General features: G+C 41.5%; 1 protein-coding gene across 3 annotated transcripts in view; it reads left to right on the top strand.

Moving 5' to 3' along the window:
- LOC124605225 (G protein-coupled receptor kinase 2) overlaps positions 1-23,488 on the top strand; it is a 173,549-nt gene that overhangs the window by 101,213 nt on the left and 48,848 nt on the right. For all 3 annotated transcript variants that reach the window (XR_006978624.1, XM_047136775.1, XM_047136776.1), the window contains 5 exons: positions 2,268-2,472; positions 7,426-7,572; positions 9,454-9,628; positions 9,724-9,839; positions 23,309-23,401. Coding sequence is in view for 2 of the 3 variants with exons in the window: in XM_047136775.1 (XP_046992731.1) it covers positions 2,268-2,472; positions 7,426-7,572; positions 9,454-9,628; positions 9,724-9,839; positions 23,309-23,401 (736 nt within the window). In the remaining variant the exon portion in view is untranslated. The remainder of the gene's footprint in view (positions 1-2,267; positions 2,473-7,425; positions 7,573-9,453; positions 9,629-9,723; positions 9,840-23,308; positions 23,402-23,488) is intronic.

Below are 23,488 nucleotides of genomic sequence, written 5' to 3'. Positions count from 1 at the left end.
TACATAGAATAAAATCATAAACCTCAAGCTTGACCAAACAAACAGGTTCCGCCCATAAATGAAAAATGTACGGGAGACTATAGAACACACAATTGATGACAGTCAAAAAGCTTGTAATGCTCCATAGCTCTGGAAACAACTAAAAATTCAGAAAGAAAACACACCCTTGAGACCAGTCGTAAAGTACAGAATGGCACCTACATGCACCCTCACCAGACGTTTGTTAAAGACACCCACACAACCGTACAAAACACAGAATGATAGAACAGTTAAAAACACAGAAGAACTAATAATCCACATAAAAGACATATGCATTCCAGATACAACTATGTTGATATCATTTGATGTAGAAAACATTTACTCTACAATCCCAGTATAGAAAACAATCTAGATAATAGAACAAGACCTAGATATTTAAATCAGCTATCACTGGAACACATCTCATTGTTAGAGATAAGCACACTCCTACACCTTATTGCTGACTGAACCTACTTTGAATTCAATAAATAATTTGGTTAAAAGAGGAAGGATTGCCAGTGGGATCCCCCATTTCAGGGAAGTTAGCAAATATCTTCATGAGCAATATAGAGGAAAGAATATTTCAAAAAATAGTAATTGGAAAATACAATCTACTATACTTGTGGAACTTTGTGGATGACATCCTCTGCTTGGTAGAGGAACCAGAAATGAAGATAGAACAGCTATGCACATCGATAAACACACTTCACAAAAACATAAAGTTCACTTTAGAGAAAGAACATACAGGACAAATAAACTTCTTAAATAACCATCGCAACAGACAAAATACTATACCAATCTTCAAACCACTTACAGTCTCAAAAACAAGCAGCTATCATATATATGCTACACTGATAAAACACAGTACCACTAGATCAACACAACTACAGTAAAGACTTAGACATAATATCTCGGATAGCAAGAAACCATTAATATGACGAATCTCTAGTTACAAAACTGAATAAGATAAAACAGAAACACACAAAAATAAAAAATAAAGCTAAAGAAGTAAAGCAAAACACCACACAAATGCAGGTACCCACAGCACTCTCTACAGACATACACATCACAGCACCACTAATACACAGTGAGGCCACAACATTAAAGCTGAACAGATGAATTGAAATCCTCTCAATTATGGAAACAAAATGACACACAGAATTGGTAACATCATCAAGAAACAACGAGTAAAAGTAGCCTACCAAAGTTATATCTCCATACAAAAATATTTCCAGGAGGAGTTTTACAGCTGCGATGCTCTGTACTTACAGAATACCAGCAAAATATTTGTAATAATGTATAAAGAGTGTAGAGCATGGAAATACCTGTTGCCCATAGAAAAGCTCCAACAAGTAAATCACCACCCCACCACAATAGAAACAGACATAAAAATAATCAAACACAGTAAAAAAAAAACATTTCCTAACACAACAAAAAACTTCATAATTCAAAATGTAGTCACAAAAAAGAAATATATAATAAATAACCAAACAAACTTTAGCAACCAGACATTATTTAAACTAATAAAACCTGTAGTAGATAAACAACAATCCGTCTAGCCACCATAAAAACAATACTGCATACACCAGGCAACATAACCACTCTTGATCACTTACCACAGTACCATTACAAAGTAGCTTTAACAAAGTAATAGTTTGCACAATCAATTGTCATTTCCATTGAGCATGTGCATGCCCCCACTCCCTAGCCCCCATCCCCACACAAGACACACATGCACACAGAGGAAGAGGGACAGAGTGGGAATAGCAGATGTTTCCGCAACCACAAAAACAAAACAAAAGATGGTCACATCATGCATATCAATACAAAGTACTTGAGGTGTAAGTGGGTGTACACAACATGAAAATATTCAGTAAAGTACAGTGTACTGAAGTCAAACATTTATATATAAGAATGTGAAAAAAAAACCATGAGTAATAATGGTGATGTACCACTGCTTAATATTAATTTAAAACATGAGTACTGTTTACGATGTTGGCAAACAGATTTGTAAGAAAAGCAGTATTGTTACAGTGGCCACTGAAGATGGCTTAAAATAAAGAGAAATGAACATGGCTTAAATAAGCATTTTATTACAGTTGCGAAAAGTAGTATATAAACTATATTACTTGTTAATTGCTTGCAGTGATATCTTCAGTGCATTTTTCCCAATTTGGGTCCCATTGTTTTATATGCAAACACTGTACATAAATTTTAATCTCTGTCTTAATTTTTTTTTTATTTTTCAGCCAGCCAATCACGTATAAAACATTCAGAATGTACAGAGTTTTAGGAAAAGGTGGTTTTGGTGAAGTGTGTGCTTGCCAGGTGAGAGCAACAGGAAAAATGTATGCCTGTAAGAAATTAGAAAAAAAACGAATTAAAAAAAGAAAAGGAGAAGCCATGGTTTTAACTGAAAAACAGATACTCCAGAAAATCAATTCAAAGTTTGTGGTAAGTGACCCCTGTTTAACTTGCATTTACTTGTTCATTTTGTAGAGGAAATAGCCACATAATACATTCATTTTGTGTATATACTGCATTGAAAGTTATCTGTTTCTCAGAATGCTAAGAAATGTTCTAATATAATAGTGTAGCCCACCTAAAATTGTTTCAAAATAATGTGTCTGTGAATTATATGATTTAAAAATTATCTTATCTTTAAAAGGCTATTGAGAGTTACAGAATTTTGTTTAAAGAATGCTGTGGTGGTTCATTGGTGTTTAGACTACAAGTGGCAATTTTATCATCCTAATTTCTTACAAAAGATCATGGAAAGTGGCAAAAAATTGCACAGCTATTGCTAGCAGCTACAAATAGCTGTACTTATTTGTTGTTTTCCAAAAACTCAGGATGAAACACACTCTTAAATAGCTTTAAGTGAAATCCAAATTATTACTCTCCCCTGCCATCTCCAACTCGCCGTTTTTTCCTAGTTGGATATTTGTGCGTTAACCCACTGATAATCATCCTTTTGTATACAAGCTGGGATTCTTCAGTAAAGAAATTATGCACATGTTCTATGTAGAGTGTGTACTGCTACTTGCTATTGAATGCAACTTAAATTTCGTCATGAGTCACTGAATACAATTTCCAATTAGAATACTACTTTTTCAAAAGTATTCACATCAGTGATATTACGTCATGGGATCGTTTCATGTCAGTTTAGTGTCTTTATTAAACTCTTTCCGTGATATGTAGTTATCATTACGTGATCCAGTGACAGTCTGTTTTTGAAGTTTTTGAAATTAATGTAGAGTATTTGTGAGTTGTTACTGCTGATTCTCATCTTTTTGTATCCTGCCGCTGTGTTGTTTAGAACTACAACTTTAATAATAACTCTACAACATATCTGCCAGAACCTGGAATCTAATCAGTTTCATGATTTTACCACCTCCTGTCCCCTCCCCCTCCTCCCCTCTCTCTGTAGTACACTCCTCTCACTGAGTTGTGTGGTATTAATGCTAGCATATTTCTGTAGTTTTACAATCTTTCATTGGTCCGCTGTGCCGCTGTGACATTGTGTGTTATTTGTATGATTTTTAATACTTCTTTTGTGTGTTTTGAATCAGTGACACAATGACTGAGAAGGTTACTTTTGTGATTTGACCATTGGCCGACATGTGCTGGCATATAAACATCGGAGTGTTAAAGTAAACTGTCCTCCTTTTCTGATCATTGTCACAAGATTCCTTTTTTCCTCAGTATCATCTAACCATAAAGGCTGATGATTACTCTTCTTGTTTTGGTCTGTGAATGCTGTAGTGCAAGTATCAAGTTTCACTTTTGTCAACAACTTCACAGTATCGTATTTTTATTTTGGTGAAGTATATGCAGTTACGTTGTCAAAGTACAGTAATGAAACTTGCATTTGGAATTGAAAAAGTTTGGATGATGTTTTAGTCCAGAAGCTGTTGCTCATCTTACATTTTCATCTGTCACTACTAACTGTCATTACTATTTTGGAATATTACTCCATATCAGATGGGGCTTACAAGTGATATTGAGTGTATACAAAGGACAGTATGAATAGTCACACAGCTTTTGTCTGCCTCGTAGGCAGGAAAACTGTGTTAAAATTATCCAGTGACCTGTTGTTGTGGTGGTGTAATTGTTCTAGCAATTACATGGGACTATTCTGTAAAATATGATACAGTAAGGCCGATGAGCACCCAACTAATATAAATTAGTGTTGTAGTAATTCTTACTCCTATAGTCTGGACTAATTTAGTAAATTACGTCTGTAGTAATGTATTCTTTCAGTAACTGTTGGAGAGTTCAGTTTGTATTTACTGCCTTAGTTATAACTGAAGTGGTAACGTCTTTTTTACTAAAGAAGTAAGCCATTTCTGTGCACTGCTGTCACGTGCATGTCATTTCCTCTTGAAAAGTATCGATTGCCAGCAGACAGTGTTGCATCGCCTTTTGACAATAATATCACAGTAGGGTAATTTATGTTAGAAAGAATTCTTAAAATTAAAAGAAATTAAATGCTATTGTATTAATGACAAGATCCGTGTATGACGAAAAATAAATGTGCTATTAATGGGTGTATCTATTGGTCACCCCTTAACCCCATCATCTACAGCTACTGTTGGTAATAATTGGTGGATGGTACATGTTAATTTAAGTGGCACCACATACTTTTTTTCCCCCAGCTTGAGATACGAGCTAACAACAACATGCAGATAGTCAAGGACAACTTAAGTGTTAAGAAACATTAAAAAAATAAGTGGTTTGCTTGAACAGTGAAAAAGTACGTAACTGTTATTGAATTTAAAATGCACGATGTCAACATGCTGAAAAGCAAAATGGACACGTTGGAAAAAGTAATTTGGAAGGGCATGAGACAGAAAGCAGAGGAAATGAAAGGTAAATGTAATTGAGAACAATTTCAAACTGACAGAGTATTTGAGACGAAGCTAGATGATATATGTCAGATGATTGTTGATATTATCCCACAAGTTTCTGAGGGGATAATTCGAGTTAATGATGATGACACAGCTGAAGATAACGTGGTCCTTTCAAGCAATATCGATGATGATAACTACTCTGAAGATGGCTGTGCAATTTTATCCCATAGTCATGAACCTTCCATTCTTTGATGGGACCTTGTTAGAACATGTGTCCACGAAAAAAGGCAGAGAGCACGCAGTTGAAGTGAAGAACAGGGAATTGTTCAGAAAGGCAAATAAGCTTCATTTGCTAAAAATGCAGTTAATATGAGAGTAATACAGTGCAACAATTTTGTTTATCGAAAGACAGAGAGAAATGATGGAAGAAGAGCATAACATTGAAATGGAAGTTATGAATAAGCTGAAAATCAAAATGGAGCCAACTTCAGGTTCTAGTTCTTCATGCAATCTGCTCAAGAAATTTAGGTTCTGTAAATGAACATAACTATGTTTTGCATGTATAAAACATATGTTATTTGCTTGATTTTATTTCAGCATAAGTACATTCTAATAATTATACTATGACCCAGTGCCTTATTTATTCATTTAAGATGGAAAAGTCTTTACATTCTTCTCTCATTTTACTAGCAAACTAGATTTAATTTTAATTAAAATAATTAAGTATAAAAGACCTTCTGACAGCTTGGCCTGCAGCTCTTGCTTCTGGGTGAAGAGCATAGATCAATAGACCTATGCCATTCACCTCCACGGTATCAGGGTGAAACACATTTCCAGCTTCTGCTCCAAATTTTTGCAGAACTACATCAGCCACAAATAATATTCCCACACTTGCTTTGTTTAGATTACATTGTTTTAGAGAGAATTTTGAAACATTTCTCCCAACATGTGGTTGCAATAAGGGCTGTGTTGTAGCACTCTTTAGTTCTTGTTTGGTGTCAAAACACAGACATCATAAGATACTTGGAGACAGACAGTATATCCACTATCTCTGACAAGCAACTCATCATATTGTCCTTTTCAAATTCTGCAGCAGCTCTGTTTTGTCCCAGACTCGTGCAACATGTGTGGAACCCGTTTGTCATACTTGAATATTCATACTGGTATCACAGATGATTTTTGTATTGTATTGATAGAAAGGAAATTCTTGCGATTTCTGTATGGTTCTGCTTGTGCTCCAGAAGAACGAAGTATGTATATATGCAAGGGTGCACATGCCCAGGCCCGCCCCATAGCTGTCAGTGAAAAGAAAAAAAATGTAATGTAGTCAGATACCTTTCTTTCAAGAAAGTAATTTAAAATCTACTTACAGGTTGCCACTCATCTTCCTAAGTATTAAAAGTACTCCATACCCCCAGGTCCGATATATCTACACAACCTATGGCCCATATGACATTTGGGAATCCACCAATTCAGTAGAATTCCCTTTTGTTCCTGGTTCTGTGACATGACACATATGAAGGCTTAAAGACAATTAAACTGTTTATCACACTGTTGAAAGCTCTTCCAGCAGTGGTACGATGGATATTAATGAGATCCTGTGTTTGATTTGGTAAGTACCAGTGCAAAAGATTCACAGTCCACAAAGAAGTTGGAGTGTAGGAGACAAACCATGATTCATGTCAGAATTATGTCACAGTAATGGCTCCAGCACACACTGCAGTGACTCAGAAGTTTCCTTAGGAAACACAAACTGCTCTTTGAAGTCAATATCGCAGTACATTGTGAGTGGGTCTTTTCTCTCCATTAAAACTGTCATTCTTGGGATGTGTACCCCTTCTGACATCTCTATATATTCTTTGTAGTCCAAGTAACCCATAGAATTCAATATTTAACATGCAGAAACCAGTGAGCACACCTTACTCTTTAACTTTACTTCTACGAATGCTAAGGAGTAAATTTTGGCCTTGTTTCCTTCTTAAGTTACTGTTGTAGTAGTGTATTTTTTGAGAATGCTCTCCACCAGTTATGGAGTAAATAAATATTTACTTGTTTAGTATGGTACTCTCGAATGGCAGTCGCCAACTTCCCTTTATCTTAGTAACTTACGACTAAAGTTTCAGTTTCTGACATGTTCCACACCCACGAGAATCATCTCATTTTTTGGGTCTATGGAACAAAAACAGAATCTAATCTAATATAAACTTACTCTTGATTGGTTCTCGCCTCCCTAAAAGTATTATCTTTCATGTAATAAATAATAATTTGCATATTGTAGTTGTGGATAATATTTCATTGTTTCTAATGCATATTTCTTATGCTGATAAAGATGAGATTAACAACAGAAATGTAGGATCAGTGTCAGCAAAAGTGTGGAATGACTGCTTTGCTACAGATATTGTAGTTTGATGATTGAAAACTGAGCATTTTATTCTGGGTGACACTGTTATATTCCTTAATTTTTACACATATGCACTTAATTTATACAGTGACAGAAGTATTTAAGAATAAATTGTTATTAATATTATTTATGTATTATTATTTATTTTTCCAGGTGAGTCTTGCTTATGCTTATGAGACTAAGGATGCTCTGTGCCTTGTTCTGACAATCATGAATGGTGGTGATCTTAAATTCCATATTTATAATATGGGTGGTGAGCCTGGTTTTGATATTCATAGGGCTAGATTTTATGCAGCAGAGGTAAGTTCCCTTCAGTTTTGTTGACTGCACCCTTTCACAAAGAACAAGATGTCCACTATTGCCTTCAGAACCTAATATTCTAGTTCCTGCACCAATTACCTAATTTTGTTTTATTTTCTATTATTGTTACTATTTCTGGATAAATGAGGTGCAAAAGGAAGAAATAACTAGCTTTTTCTATCTTGTGAAAATTAAAGATAAGTGCACATATGTTGAGATTTCTACACCGTAAATACACTCCTGGAAATGGAAAAAAGAACACATTGACACCGGTGTGTCAGACCCACCATACTTGCTCCGGACACTGCGAGAGGGCTGTACAAGCAATGATCACACGCACGGCACAGCGGACACACCAGGAACCGCGGTGTTGGCCGTCGAATGGCGCTAGCTGTGCAGCATTTGTGCACCGCCGCCGTCAGTGTCAGCCAGTTTGCCGTGGCATACGGAGCTCCATCGCAGTCTTTAACACTGGTAGCATGCCGCGACAGCGTGGACGTGAACCGTATGTGCAGTTGACGGACTTTGAGCGAGGGCGTATAGTGGGCATGCGGGAGGCCGGGTGGACGTACCGCCGAATTGCTCAACACGTGGGGCGTGAGGTCTCCACAGTACATCGATGTTGTCGCCAGTGGTCGGCGGAAGGTGCACGTGCCTGTCGACCTGGGACCGGACCGCAGCGACGCACGGATGCACGCCAAGACCGTAGGATTCTACGCAGTGCCGTAGGGGACCGCACCGCCACTTCCCAGCAAATTAGTGACACTGTTGCTCCTGGGGTATCGGCGAGGACCATTCGCAACCGTCTCCATGAAGCTGGGCTACGGTCCCGCACACCGTTAGGCCGTCTTCCGCTCACGCCCCAACATCGTGCAGCCCGCCTCCAGTGGTGTCGCGACAGGCGTGAATGGAGGGACGAATGGAGATGTGTCGTCTTCAGCGATGAGAGTCGCTTCTGCCTTCGTCCCAATGATGGTCGTATGCGTGTTTGGCGCCGTGCAGGTGAGCGCCACAATCAGGACTGCATACGACCGAGGCACACAGGGTCAACACCCGGCATCATGGTGTGGGGAGCGATCTCCTACAATGGCCGTACACCACTGGTGATCGTCGAGGGGACACTGAATAGTGCATGGTACATCCAAACCGTGATCGAACCCATCGTTCTACCATTCCAAGACCGGCAAGGGAACTTGCTGTTCCAACAGGACAATGCACGTCCGCATGTATCCCGTGCCACCCAACGTGCTCTAGAAGGTGTAAGTCAACTACCCTGGCCAGCAAGATCTCCGGATCTGTCCCCCATTGAGCATGTTTGGGACTGGATGAAGCGTCGTCTCACGCGGTCTGCACGTCCAGCACGAACGCTGGTCCAACTGAGGCGCCAGGTGGAAATGGCATGGCAAGCCGTTCCACAGGACTTGATCCAGCATCTCTACGATCGTCTCCATGGGAGAATAGCAGCCTGCATTGCTGCGAAAGGTGGATATACACTGTACTAGTGCCGACATTGTGCATGCTCTGTTGCCTGTATCTATGTGCCTGTGGTTCTGTCAGTGTGATCATGAGATGTATCTGACCCCAGGAATGTGTCAATAAAGTTTCCCCTTCCTGGGACAATGAATTCACGGTGTTCTTATTTCAATTTCCAGGAGTGTATATTGAATATTGAAGTAGGCAACCAAGATATGCCGGTCTTAATAAGTGATGAGTGAATTTTTATTTGATAGTAATCTTTAATGAATGCTATCCTTTTTAATCAGGATGTACCATCTTTTCATGAGAAAGGACAATTTGTAATTTTATTATATTCATCATGGTTATGACTAAGTTTGATTGCTGTGTTCTGTGTTGTATTGAAAGAATTCTGAAATGTTGCAGGTGTTGTGTGGGTTGGAACACTTGCATGCTCAAGGAATTGTGTACAGAGATTGCAAACCTGAGAACATTTTGCTGGATGACCATGGACACGTGCGTATATCAGATCTGGGTTTGGCAGTTGAAATTCCAGAGGGAGAGATGGTCCGCGGCAGAGTGGGAACTGTTGGTTATATGGGTATGCCATCTGCTGAATATCTTGACACAGAATGCAGAGTTGCTCGCAAGTATACTGCGATTATGATTTTCTGTGATTTTTCTTTTTGTCTGCAGCTCCTGAGGTTATTGATAATGAAAGGTACACATTCAGCCCTGACTGGTTTAGTTTTGGTTGTTTGATATATGAAATGATTGAAGGTCAAGCTCCTTTCCGAGCAAGGAAAGAAAAGGTAACATTATCTGCAGTAGAATGTATGTAGCTGCATATTAATAAATTTTTTAGTACATTTTGTGCCTAAGTGTGAAGTACTTTGAAACAAGAAATTTGTTTAGTATATGACTCTTTGGTCTGCCACCAACACATTTTGCGAATCTCAAAATCTTTCGTACAGGCAGCTGCTCAACATCGTCAGCAGTTGCTATTTGCTATCCATCAGTAGCAAGTAGCCACCACCTGCAGCTGACAGTGTTGAGCAGTTGCCTTGAGGAAATATTGTAGAATAAGCAGAATGTGCTTTGGTGGCAGACTGAGAGCCGTATATTGAACATATCTGCTGAGAAAGCGTGAACAGTTGTAACAAATTTATAATTGACAGAGAGTGAAAGTTAAGACATTATAAGGAGATAAAATGGGCAGTAAAATGCATTATAGAAAAACATTACATTATGCATATTTATTTACTAGATTGCACTATTTAGACAATCACAAAGTCAGCATATTTATATTAGCATATTGTTGTTTATATGTTTAAAGTACATAACTTTAAAGTTTTAAGCAAAACATTTGTTTATCAAAATCAGAATTTTTCGAAAACACCATTTTACAGTTTCCTGTAATTAATGAACTCCATTTCCCTGTCACAGTCTCCAATCTTTCCACTGCATCAGCCACAATTTTCACGTATTTCATCAAAGACTCCCCCGTTTTTGAATCTGGCAGATCACTTATGCCACGAAACTGAACTTGGCCATAATGAAAATTAAGTTATTTCTCACATTTCAAGACTCAAGAAGTTTCTTCGCTGCTACAATTTAAGATGCTTCATCCTTCAGAGTGATGACTACCTCAGTTATACTCAGGAAATTTGAAGTGTAGTAAACTGCTGTTGAAATCAATGTCCTCCATCTCATTATGATAGGTCGAAGGGGCAGAGGTATATATGGTGCATTGTCTTTAAATGATTAATCCTTGGCAGGGCTTTCACAAACATGTTTTTAATACTGGAAATCAATTTGTTGACATCCAGAAACAAGCTTCTGACACCTTGTAAAAAAACATTGTGTTTTGCAGGTCATGTGAAGCATGAGTGGAAAAGGCACTTTTTAAGTGTCTCAGCCTTCCTCATATATGGAGCAGGATCTAAGAAAAAAAGTAATACAGTGTCATATTGATTGTCTTCAGGTTATAGTAACTGTAATGAATTGCTAAATAACAGTGCAATGAGTGAATTGTTAACTTTTTAGGGCACTCTTTTGTAAGCAGGAATGCTGTTATTGATTCACCTGAAAGATCTGATAGTCTGATGTCGATATTGGCAATAAAATGAACTGTAGGATCAGTTGACTCGTTGATTGAAATTCAAATCTTTTTACTTTAACTGTAATGATTTTCATTATTTCATTGTAACGTTCATTCAAGTAAAGTTTTCACAGACTTGACTCAGACTTATCTAAAAACTGACCTAATGTAGGAATGTGTAGTTTCCACAATCGGGTGCAGGCATGAATTAAAGCTTTACTCAAGTCAAATTCAAATTCCAATTTTTGACTCGATGTCACAGTTGCCATTGAAAGCAAAGAAATCTTCTTCCCAGTAATGTTGGTAAATGCATTTTTGTGCTTGGTTGCCCTGATATGTTGAGAAATTAAATATTTCTTTCATTGTTCACTGACTGCTCAGAAGTATTTTACTGTCAGTAGAAAATAATTTCGGGTTGTTACTAGCTACTTCACACAACAGTGTCAAGTGAGAACTGAAAGAAAAGGAAATTTGGAAGAACAATGAAACCATGTGTTTGCTCTGGCACTCATTGTTGCTTTTGAAGGACATATGATCTGATGGGAAGCCAAGTAAACACATGGCATAATACTAAAACCGTTACCTTCTATGTGGAGGTTCAATCTGCTGTATCCTGTTACTATAGTCAGATCCACGAACGAAGGTGGTTTGTGCATGCCGAGGCACTAATGGGGATTACATTGTTGAGGATTCCAAGCGACAGTTCTGGCACACACATGCGCGTGCTTTCCCCTTGAATAAAGTGAATATCCAGCAAATTATGTCTCTTGCTTGCTTATGCAGATTGTATTACTTGCCACAACCATCAGCGATGACAACTTGCAACATTTGGAGTAGAAATTCATTAAACAACTCTCATTTAATGCTCTCATAACCTGTGGCATTCACAGCAGGGCACTCAGAACACTACCCATTGCTCGTTGGCTGTCTGAGAATGCGTGACGTATGTGTGCAGAACAAGCATAAATTTGACCATTGTTGTTCGTAACTCCAGTTACAGTGAAATTGGCCCCCACTGTGCCAGAGAGGGCCAGTCACTAGAAGCTGCCTATAGAAAGTGTGCACACACAACAGTCTTCACCATGCTGTCTACCAACAATTCACATCTACATACGTGTAGAACAGTGCTGACTCACTCGTCCTATATTCTTTTAGTTTGTACTAGTCACATCAGTTGTCCTGTGTGTTGCTGATGTTGCACCTTCTGTATGATTCTTTTGTCTTGGTAAATGTGGAGTCACAAGAGGCTTATTTCTGTTATTGTTCAGAGCTTGATTAATAAAGCCATAATTGTGTTACTTGGATCGATTTTATATATTACTTGTAAATTGTACAGATTCATGTTCTAATTGAAGCTAGATCAAACATATTTGAAAAGGCGTTCTACAAAAGTTCTAGTCTCTGGTTATTAAACTGGAAGAACTTCCTGTAGCCATTGAGCATTGGGAGTTGGTTTGGGATTATCAGGGGCTTTTGTTTGTCTGTTAGTCCTCTATGTAGTTGTTGCATGTTTACAATCCACCTAATGTGTCATCCATGTCTGCTTTATTAAAAAAACATGCAGACTGCCTTATTAAATCAGACAAACCATTCAGTTTCACACTATGAATACTTTATGAATGCTTGTAGCAGACATCTCAAAGAAACATATTTTCCAAGGGAGCAATGATGAAGGATTTTAGAACAAGTAAAATTTTGATTTCAATTCATGCCACTACACATTTGATGAAAATACATTTTAGATTTTCAGTTACATATTGAGTGTGTTTAGTCTCCTCTAAAAAAAATAACAAATAAGTTTACCTGTGCTTCCACATCAAAAAATTATATATTAAGAAGGGGTGTGGAGTCATAACACATGGAAGACAGTGAAGCTAGAAATGTTAAAAGTAAAGTCAAAAGTAATGTTAAAACATATGTTTTGCTATAGAAAACATTTCTCCCTGGATGAGTCTCACCTCCATGTACTGGTTAGGCAGGTACGGTCATAAGAGTTGAATCTCCAGCCTGCTGGCATTGTTATAAGGTTTGTTGGTAATTATGCTGATGCATTACTGTTGTGTCTGTGGAACGTACTCAACAGCATCCTACCTGCTGCGAGAGTTTCGTCAGTGTGTGTGTGTTACCAATAAACACATCTACCTGACTAGATGAAACCTTCTGAAATGTTGATTTGATACCAACGACTACTATATCAGTATTCAGACTACTTCACGTTATAATCAGACTTTATTAATGTTGACTATACATCAGACAAGAGATTAGGATGTGTCTTTTACTGACATACAGTTCAGATTATGACACAACCAATCAAACACACAGTCTTATGACTGGTTTGATGTGGCCTGCCGACCTTTTCATCTCAGACTAGCACTTGCAACCTACACCCTCAGTTATTTGCTGGCTGTATTCCAATCTCTGTCTTCTTCTACAGTTTTCACCTCTACAGTTCCCTCAAGTACCATGGAATGTCTTAGCAGATGTCCTATCATCCTGTCCCTTTATTCACATCAGTATTTTCAATATATTTCTTTCCTCGCCACTTCTGCGGTGCACCTCCTCATTCCTTGCCTTATTAGGCCTCGTGATTCTTCTATAACACAACATACAGGTATCAAATGCTTTGATTTTCCACTGTTTTGATTGTCCCACAATTCGTGTTTCACTGCCATACAGTGCTGTGCTCTAAACCTACATTCTCAGAAATTTCTCCCTCAAAAGATATATGTTTGATACTAGTAGACTTCTCTTGTCCAGGAATACCCTCCTTGGCAGTGCTAGTCCGCTTTTTGTGTCCTCCTTGCTCCACCTGTCATGGATTATTTTGTTGCATAGATAGCACTATTCCTTAACTTCATTTACTTCATAATCACCAATTCTGATGTTAAGTTTATAGCTATTTTCATTTGTGATACATCTCATTATTTTCGTTTTTTCTCGATTTAGTCTCAATCCATATTCTGTACTCGTTGAACTGTTCATTCCATTCAAAAGATCATGTAATTCTTCTTCACTTTCACTGAGGACAGCAGTGCCATCAGCAAATCTTATCATCGATATCCTTTATCTTAAATTTTAATCCCTCCCTTGAACTGTTCTTTTATAACTGTCATTGCTTCGTTGACGTATAGATAGAACAGTAGGGTCGAAAGGCTACATCCCCGTCCGAGCACTTCATTCTTGGTCTTCCACTCTTATTTGTTCCTTGTTGGTTCCTGCACAGATTTTATATTACCCATCTATCCCTATAGCTTACTCTATTTTTCTCAGAATTTCAAACATCTTGCACCATTTTACATTGTCTAACTCTTTTTACAGTTCGACAGATCCTATAGTTGTCTCGATTTTCCTTCAGTCTTGGTTCCATTAACAACAGGAATGTCAGAACTGCTTCTCTGGTGCCTTTATCTTTCCTCAAGCCAAACTGATTATTGTTGAACAGATCCTTCATTTTCTTTTCCATTCTTCTGTACATTATTCTTGTCAGTAACTTGATTGTGCGATAATTCTCAGATTTGCCGGCTAATGTAATTTTCAGAATTGTGTGAATGATGTTTTTCCGAAAGTTTGATGGTATATTGCCAGTCTCATATGTTCTACATACCAACTCGAATAGTTGTTCTGTTGCCACTTACCCCAATAATTTTAGAAATTTTGCTGGAATGTTATCTATCCGTTTCCTTTCCAACAGTTTGTTTTTCGATTTCTTAATATTTTCCATGTAGCAATTTCACCGTAGCTTCACTGCACTTCCTGTTTATTTCATTCCTAAGTGACTTGTGTTTCTGTATTCCTGAACAATTGTGTGCTTCCTTCTTTCGCCGATCAACTGAAGTATTTCTTCTGTTGCCCAGGGTTTCTTCACAGTTATCTTCCTTGTACCTATATTTCTCTTACCAACTTGTGTGACGGCACTTTTTAGAGATGATCATTCCTCTTCAGTTGAACAGCCTTCTGAGCTATTCATTATCACAGTATATACAGCCTCAGAGAACTTCAAGTGTATCTCCTCATTCCTTAGTATTTCCCTATTCCTCTTCTTTGTGCACCGTTTCTTCCTAACTGGTCTCTTGAACTTCATGCTATTCCTCCTCATTACTAAATTATAATCTGAGCCTATGTTTGCTCCGAATATTTGATTTCAGAATCTCTGCCTGCCCATATCTCCCAGCTTTTCCTCGTACATGTTCTCCCCTTGTGATTTGCTGTTGCTGAAATTTATTCTCAAACTCCATTAGTCTTTCTGATCTCTGATCATAGTCTTCTTTAACTGTTTCATCTTCACCTTCTCCTGCAACACCATTCCAGTCCCCCATGCTATTAAATTTTCATCTCCCCTTATGTACTGAATTACCCAGACAATATCCTTTATATACTTTCTCCGTCTCTCCGTCTTCTGCTTGTGACTTTGGCATGTGTACCTGAGCTACTGTTGTTGTTAGTTTAATATCAATTCTGATGAGAACAACCCTATCACTGAACTGTTCACAGTAACTTACTCTCTTTCCTACCTTCTTATTCATAATGAATCCTACTCCCACTATACCATTTTCTACTGCTGTTGATATATACTCATATTCATCTGACCAGAAAACCTGTTTTCTTTTAGTTTCACTTCACTTACCCCACTATTATCTAGATTGAGCCTTAGCATTTCCCTTTTAGATATTCTAGTTTCTATGCCATGTGAAAGCTTATGATATTCCGTTAAACATAATTCTGTCGTTGGTTATTCAATCTTTTTTTCATCCTCACCTCCTTCCAGAGATCCAAATGCTGGAGACAGATCTGGGATCTTTTGCCCTATGGAGAGGCCATTGTGAGATTTTTTCAGCTGCAGGCAACATATCTTGTTGGTAAACATTATATGTCTTTAATGCAGTAGTTTCCATTTACTTCTGCACCCTCATGCAGTTGACCATTGCTGGTTCTTCCACATTTGTCAGTTTCCCACCATAAGGGCAAGAGAGTGCCCTGAACCTCTGTCCACTCCTCTGCCGTCTTTGACAAAGCTGTTGGCAGAATGAGGGTGAATTCTTATGCCGGGAGTCTTGAGCTGCCATTGCTGATAATTTTTATTCAAAATCTAAGTAGGGGTGGGATTCAAACCTGGTCCAAGGATGTTTTTGATTACTAGTCAAAGACACTATCCCTAGGCTACTGGTGCGGTACAACTAGCAGCCCTATCCTGTCACCAAGTCCCTGAAGGTCCCCAAAGGCACAAGTAGCATCTTCCCCCCCCCAGGGGGTCCACAACTCTTTTGTGGACACATGCGTAGCAAGCACGGGACCCCGAGCTAATGTGGCCCTCCTTCCTTTCTGGGTTGCATACCTTCCTTTTCCGCATCCTTCCCCCCCCCCCCCCCCCCATCTTCCCCCCCCCCCCCCCCCCTCCACCTCTGGCTCTTTCCTTCCCTTTCTCCCCCTCTGGGAGTATGGTTTGTGCCTACGTCCGGAGACAGACGCTCGAAACTGTTACAAATTCCTTGCTTTCTACACTTGCAAGTCTTCGTCCTTCCTCTGTCCTTCTCTTTTCCTTCCCTCTTCTCTTCGCCCTTTTCTCCGCTGCGGCGTTTGAGACCCCTCTTCTTTCCTTTCCCTTTCTCTTTTTTCCTCCCTGTGCGTGTCTGAAGGCTGACCCACGCACTTCCATGCGTAGCCGGTGACGGGGTAACGCGTAATTCCCCGCCCCAGGTAGACAGGTAGGACACGTATGTACCCCCTGATAACGGCCAGGCCCAGGGAGGGGTGATTACCCGAGCTGATACCTTCCGAAAGTGCCGATTGGTCCCTCCGTCCGTTTGTCGGGAGGTGTGACCTGAGGTGTGAACAATCACCTAAGGCGGGAGTGCCCTCAGTGAGGGCCCCCACAAGGGAGGAGCGCGCCATCGGAGACGCCGGTAATCATGGGGGATTCTTCCGCAATGGTTTCCTCACCTTCCACTATGTCTGCTCACAAACGTAAGTTCACTGAGTCTCAACCACAGACAGTTCTTCCATCGTTGCCACAGTTCCTTGTTGTTTCTCGGTCTGACGAAGGTCACGACTTCTCCACGGTCAATCCTTTCATTATTCAGAAAGGTGTCGACGCAATTGCAGGTCCTGTAAAGTCTTGTTCCAGATTACGGAATGGCAACCTGTTGTTAGAAACAGTCAGTGCCCTCCAGGCACAAAAATTGCTGCGTACTTCTCTGCTCCACACCTTCTCTGTCCGGGTGGAACCGCACCGTACCTTAAATTCCTCGCTTGGAGTCGTTTATACACGCTCCCTCGATGGATTGTCTGATGAAGAAATTCAGCACTACCTGTCTGACCAGGGCGTAACGGCTGTTCATAGAGTTATGAAAAGGGTTGACACGAACATCATTCCAACCCACACTGTCTTCTTGACATTTGACAAAGTTCAACTCCCATCGAAAATCAAAGCAGGCTATGAGATAATTTCCGTTCGCCCTTACGTCCCAAACCCTACGCGTTGCTATCGATGTCAGCGGTTCAATCACACCAGCCAGTCCTGTTCCAATCCAGCCAAATGTGTTACGTGTGGCAAGGATGCCCAAGAGGGTGCTTGTCCACCTCCATCCCCTCGCTGCATCAACTGTATGGGTGACCACGCTGCTTCCTCTAGAGATTGCCCCGTTTTTAAGGACGAAAAGCTCATACAGGAAATAAGAGTGAAGGAAATTATTCGCCAGTCGACACCCCACCGTGCCTCAGACAGGAAAATACAGCTCTGTCCTTGCTTCTCCTCGGCCAACAAAGGAGGCGGCCACGCAGACTTGCGACCTCACCTTTAGTGCCACGGTCGTCAGATCGGCCAGCGCAAAGATCGCCCGTTCCACCTCACCACTTTCGCCTGCCCACTCTATGGCTCACCCTTCGTCGGGTTCTGCTAAATCTCGAGCCCAAAAGTCAGACACCAAGACTTCCAAAAAAGAGCATACTCGTGAAGAGTTTTTATGTACCGCAACTTCACAACCATCGGTTCCTCCTCCATCTAAACATCATACTTCCAAGAAGGCTACAAAGAAACCCAGTTCCTCTCCTTCTCCACCAAGGCGTGTCCCATCTACAGCACCACCTGGCGGAAATCGCCCTCGGCCGTCTTCTGTGTCGCCGAGGCGCACTGCTGGTGGCCGGTCAACCAGCCGATCGCTGGTGGCAGGAGCTGCTCCTGACCAACCTATGGATCAGGATCATCTGCCTTCGGCTGAATGCCATTCCATGCTGTCGGTCGCAAGCTCTGAGCAGTCGTTGAGTTGACAGCACCCTTGGTCACATTCCTCCATTTTCTGTTCACTCTATGTCCATTATCCACTGGAATATCTGTGGTATTCGAGCCAATCGGGATGAATTGTCGATCCTCTTACGATCCCACTCGCTGGTCATCTTCTGTCTTCAGGAAACAAAGCTGCCTCCCCATGACCGCTTTGCTCTCCCTCATTTTCAGTCCGTCCGATATGATCTCCCCTCTGTTGAAGGCACTGCAGCACATGGAGGACTCATGATTCTTCTCCATGACACTCTCCATTATTATCCAATCCATTTAAACACTTCCTTCCAAGCTGTCGCCGTCCGTCTTTCCCTTTCCGGATACACGTTCTCTCTTTGTACTGTATACATTCCATCGTCCACACCAATGGCACGAGCTGATCTCCTTCATCTTCTTGGTCAGCTTCCACCCCCCCCCCCCCCCCCCCCCCCCCCCCTATTTGCTGGTTGGGGACTTCAATGCCCACCACCCGCTTTGGGGATCTCCACATCCTTGTCCACGTGGCTCACTATTGCTAGACGTCTTCCACCAAGCGGATCTAGTTTGCCTCAACACTGGGGTCCCTACATTTTTATCTGCCTCCACGACAAATTTCTCTCATTTGGACCTTGCGGTCGGTACTGTTCCGCTAGCTCGGCACTTCGAATGGTTCGCCCTTGATGATACACACTCGAGTGACCACTTTCCATGTGTCCTTAGACTGCAGTCTCAACTGCCATACATGCACCCGCGACGCTGGAAGTTTGCCCAAGCTGATTGGACACTTTTTTCGTCTCTAGCGACATTCGATGACCGTCACTTTCCCAGCGTCGACGATGAGGTCACCCATATTACCGACGTTATTCTTACAGCTGCGGAACATTCAATACCACGCACCTCCGAATTGCCCCGGCGCCCCCCAGTTCCTTGGTGGAACGAGGCATGCCGTGATGCAATACGTGAGCGGCGACGTGCTCTCCGTGTTTTCCGCCACCATCCTACTTTGGCCAACTGTATCCGCTATAAGCAGTTCCGTGCGCGATGCCATCGTGTCATCCGCGATAGCAAGAAGGCAAGCTGGAAATTCTTTATTAGCTCATTTAACACCTTCACTCCCTCCTCGGAAGTTTGGAGTCGGCTTCGACGGTTCTCAGGCGCGCCTAATTTCTCCCCGGTCTCGGGGCTCACTGTCGCGCATGATACATTCGTGGACCCCGTCGCAATTTCTAACTCGTTGGGTCAGCACTTTGCTGAGATTTCGAGCTCTTCCAATTACCCGCCAGCGTTTCTCCCGAAGAAACATGCAGCGGAAGTGCGACCTCTTGCTTTCTCCTCTCAAAATCGCGAAAGCTATAATACTGTTTTCTCCATGCAGGAACTCCAACATGCACTCTCTTCTTCTCGCTCCTCCGCCCCAGGACCGGATGGTATCCACATCCAAATGTTGCTGCATTTATCAACCCATAGTCTGCGTTACCTCCTTCGCCTTTATAATCGAATTTGGACCGACAGTACCTTTCCCAGACGATGATGGGAAGCTATCGTCGTTCCTGTTCCGAAACCTGGAACGGACAAACGTCTCCCCTCTAGCTATCGCCCCATTTCTCTCACGAGTAGTGTCTGTAAGGTTTTGGAGCGTATGGTGAATTACCGTCTAGCGTGGTGGCTGGAATCCCGCAGTCTTTTAACACCTGCCCAATGCGGATTCCGAAAGCATCGTTCTGCAGTTGACCATCTTGTTGCTCTCTCCACTTATATCATGAACAATTTCCTCCGGAAATGCCAAACAGTAGCAATATTTTTTGATCTGGAGAGAGCATACGATACCTGTTGGAGGACAGGCATCCTCCGCACACTGTTCTCTTGGGGCTTTCGAGGTCGGCTACCCCTTTTTCTTTGCGAATTTATGGCAGAGCGCACATTTAGGGTGTGGGTGAACACTACTCTCTCCCGTACTTTCTCCCAAGAAAACGGGGTACCCCAGGGCTCCATGCTGAGTGTTGTACTGTTTGCCATTGACATCAATCCAATTATGGATTGTCTCCTTCCTGATGTCTCGGGCTCCCTCTTTGTGGACGATTTTGCGATCTACTACAGCTCTCAACGGACCAGCCTTCTTGAACAACGTCTTCAAGGATGTCTAGATCGCCTCCACTCTTGGAGCATCGAAACCGGCTTCCGTTTCTCTCCCAGTAAGACCGTTTGTGTTAATTTTTGGCGACGTAAGGAGTTTCTTCCGCCATCCTTACATCTAGGTCCTGTCAACCTTCCGTTTTCGGACGTCGCTAAATTCGTGGCTCTTATGTTTGACAGAAAACTGTGCTGGTCCTCCCACGTTTCCTATCTTTCGGCTCGCTGTCTGCGATCCCTTAACACCCTCCGTGTCCTGAATAGTACCTCCTGGGGAGCGGACCGAGTGGTCCTTCTCCGCCTCTATCGCGCCTTAGTGCGCTCGAAATTGGATTATGGAAGCATAGTCTACTCCTCTGCTTGGCCGTCTATTCTTCGGCGTCTCGACTCTGTCCACCACCGTGGATTACGTTTAGTGTCTGGAGCTTTTTACGCTAGCCCTGTGGAAAGCCTTTATGCTGAGACTGCTGAACCTCCGCTGTCCAATCGGAGAGCAGTCCTTCTGAGTTGTTATGCTAGCCATCTGTTTTCCATGCCTGCTAATCCAGCCCATGACCTTTTTTTCGATGCCTCCTTTGATGTAGGGTATGCAGGCCGCTCCTCCTCCCTACTGCCCCCGGGAGTCCGCTTCTGTCAACTGCTCCATTCTCTTTCCTTCCGCTTTCCTAAAACCTTCTTGACAACTTGGGGTACAGCACCGCCTTGGCTCTGTCCCCGGATCTGCCTGCTCCGTGACCTTTGTCGATTTCCCAACGATGGTACCCCTACACTTGTTTATCGTCGGGCATTTGCTGCTCTATGTGCACAAATGATGGACGCCACATTTATTTACACCGACGGCTCGAAAACATCGTTAAGTGTAGGGAGTGCCTATATTGTTGGCGACACCCCAAATTACTTTCCGCTTCCCGACCAGTGTTCGGTTTATACTGCGGAGCTTTACGCTGTTCTCCAGGCTGTCCACTACATCCGCCGCCATCAGCGGATACAGTACGTTATCTGCTCAGATTCTCTCAGCTCTCTCCTCAGACTCCAAGCTCTTTATCCTGTGCATCCTCTGGTCCACCGGATTCAGGACTGTCTGCGCTTGCTCCACCTGGGGGGCGTCTCGGTGGCGTTCCTCTGGCTGGCGGGACACGTTGGTATTTGTGGAAATGAGGCGGCCGATATTGCAGCCAAGGCTGCAGTCTCTCTTCTTCGGCCAGCTAGTCAATCGATTCCTTTCGCCGATCTATGGAGCGTTTTATGTCGTCGTGTTGTTCATTTATGGCACGCGCATTGGTCAACACTTCCCCATAATAAATTGCGGGAAGTGAAAGCTCTTCCTTGTGCTTGGACCTCTTCCTCCCGAATGCGTCGTCGGGAGGAGGTAATTTTAACTAGACTCCGGATAGGGCACTGTCTTTTTAGCCATCGACATCTTTGAAGTGGCGATCTTCCCCCTCTCTGTCCCCACTGCTCTGAGCTGTGGACGGTAAGACACCTTTTAATTGAGTGCCCCTATTTTAATCCGTTACGCTCCCGTCTACAGCTATCGCCTGATTTATCGTCGATTTTAGCAGATGACACGCGCTCAGCCGACCACGTTCTCCAGTTTATTAGTGCCAGTGAAATGACGTCAGTCATTTGAAGCTTTTTTTGGGGACAACCAACCCCTTTCTGTAGTGGATTTTTAAGCCTTCCTTCTGCTTCAAGTTTCTCCAATTTCATGACTTTGTTCCCATTGCTGCTGGTTTTCAATTTCGGTTTTTTCCTGTTTCCTAAGTCACGGGCTGGGCGCTAATGACCATAGCAGTTTTGCGCCCTAAAAAAAAGAAAAACAACTAGCATCTTCACCCCCTGCTATCCTTTCCCCTCCTGATCCCATACCTCTTCCCTATCCTCACTACCCATCCTAGCTAGATTGTGGCTCACATCAAATGCAGTCACAGTCAGGGCCCAGTGCCCAGAGACTTTGGCCATATGTGTGAGTTGTGCTTGTGTGAATGTGTTTCTACTGTGGAAGAACTATGTTCTAAAGCTTAAATATTTTAGCATTTGTTTTTGTTTCACCTGTCTGTGAATGTAATGTAAATGATAGGTGTATTTTTGTTTTCAACATAACACTGAAAAACAATTAAGACAAAAATAAAGAACGTGCAGTAGTCAAAATTAAGCAATCAGAAAGTAACACAAAAATTAAATGGCACCAAAATTGACACATAACAATATCAAAATTGAAAGTAGCACAAAAATTGATGAAAAATGGCAACAAAATAGACGCACAACAATACCAAAATTGCAAAATGATAACACCTAAATTGGCAGAAAAATTACAACTAAATTGGCAAAAAAAAAAAAAAATAAAAATACTGGAATTGGTCATAAAGTAAAACTTCTTTTTTTCCTGTGCTTAGTCGTAATGTAATAACTTGTTGATAGAATATTTCCATATCTTTTCACAATTCTAGCCGAGTTAAGAAAGCAAACGAACGTTTTCTGAGGCTTTTCACATTTTGGTGGATTTTTTTTTTTTTTTTTTTATACAGATTAACAACATTTTACTGTCCTAGATGCAACCATGTGTTTCATGTCATGACTCCCCCTCCCCTCCCAACCACCCTCCCCCGCAATCCCATCTTCTTTGCTTTTACTAGCTTGACTTCCAGTTTGTTTAATTGGCATTAATATAGTTGTTTCCTTTCATCTTCCCTCCTGCTTGCTTCTCCTCCATTTTACTCTCCCTTAATCCAACCCTCCTCTCTGTATACCATTCCCTCTCTAGTTTTGTTGAGGCGGTAATGTGTTTTGTTTCACAGGTTAAGCGAGAGGAAGTGGACCGTAGAGTCAAAGAAGATCAGGAAAAATACTCCCATAAATTTAGTGAAGAGGCAAAGTCACTTTGTCAGCGGGTAAGAAACCTGATGATGCTTTCTATTCCATTCATTTATATTTCACATCAAGAGCTCTAGAACAAATCAAAAACTGTAAATCTAATA

The sequence above is a fragment of the Schistocerca americana genome, chromosome 3, assembly GCF_021461395.2.
Source record: "Schistocerca americana isolate TAMUIC-IGC-003095 chromosome 3, iqSchAmer2.1, whole genome shotgun sequence".
NCBI lineage: Eukaryota > Metazoa > Arthropoda > Insecta > Orthoptera > Acrididae > Schistocerca > Schistocerca americana.
This window is presented reverse-complemented; position numbering and strand designations above follow the sequence as displayed.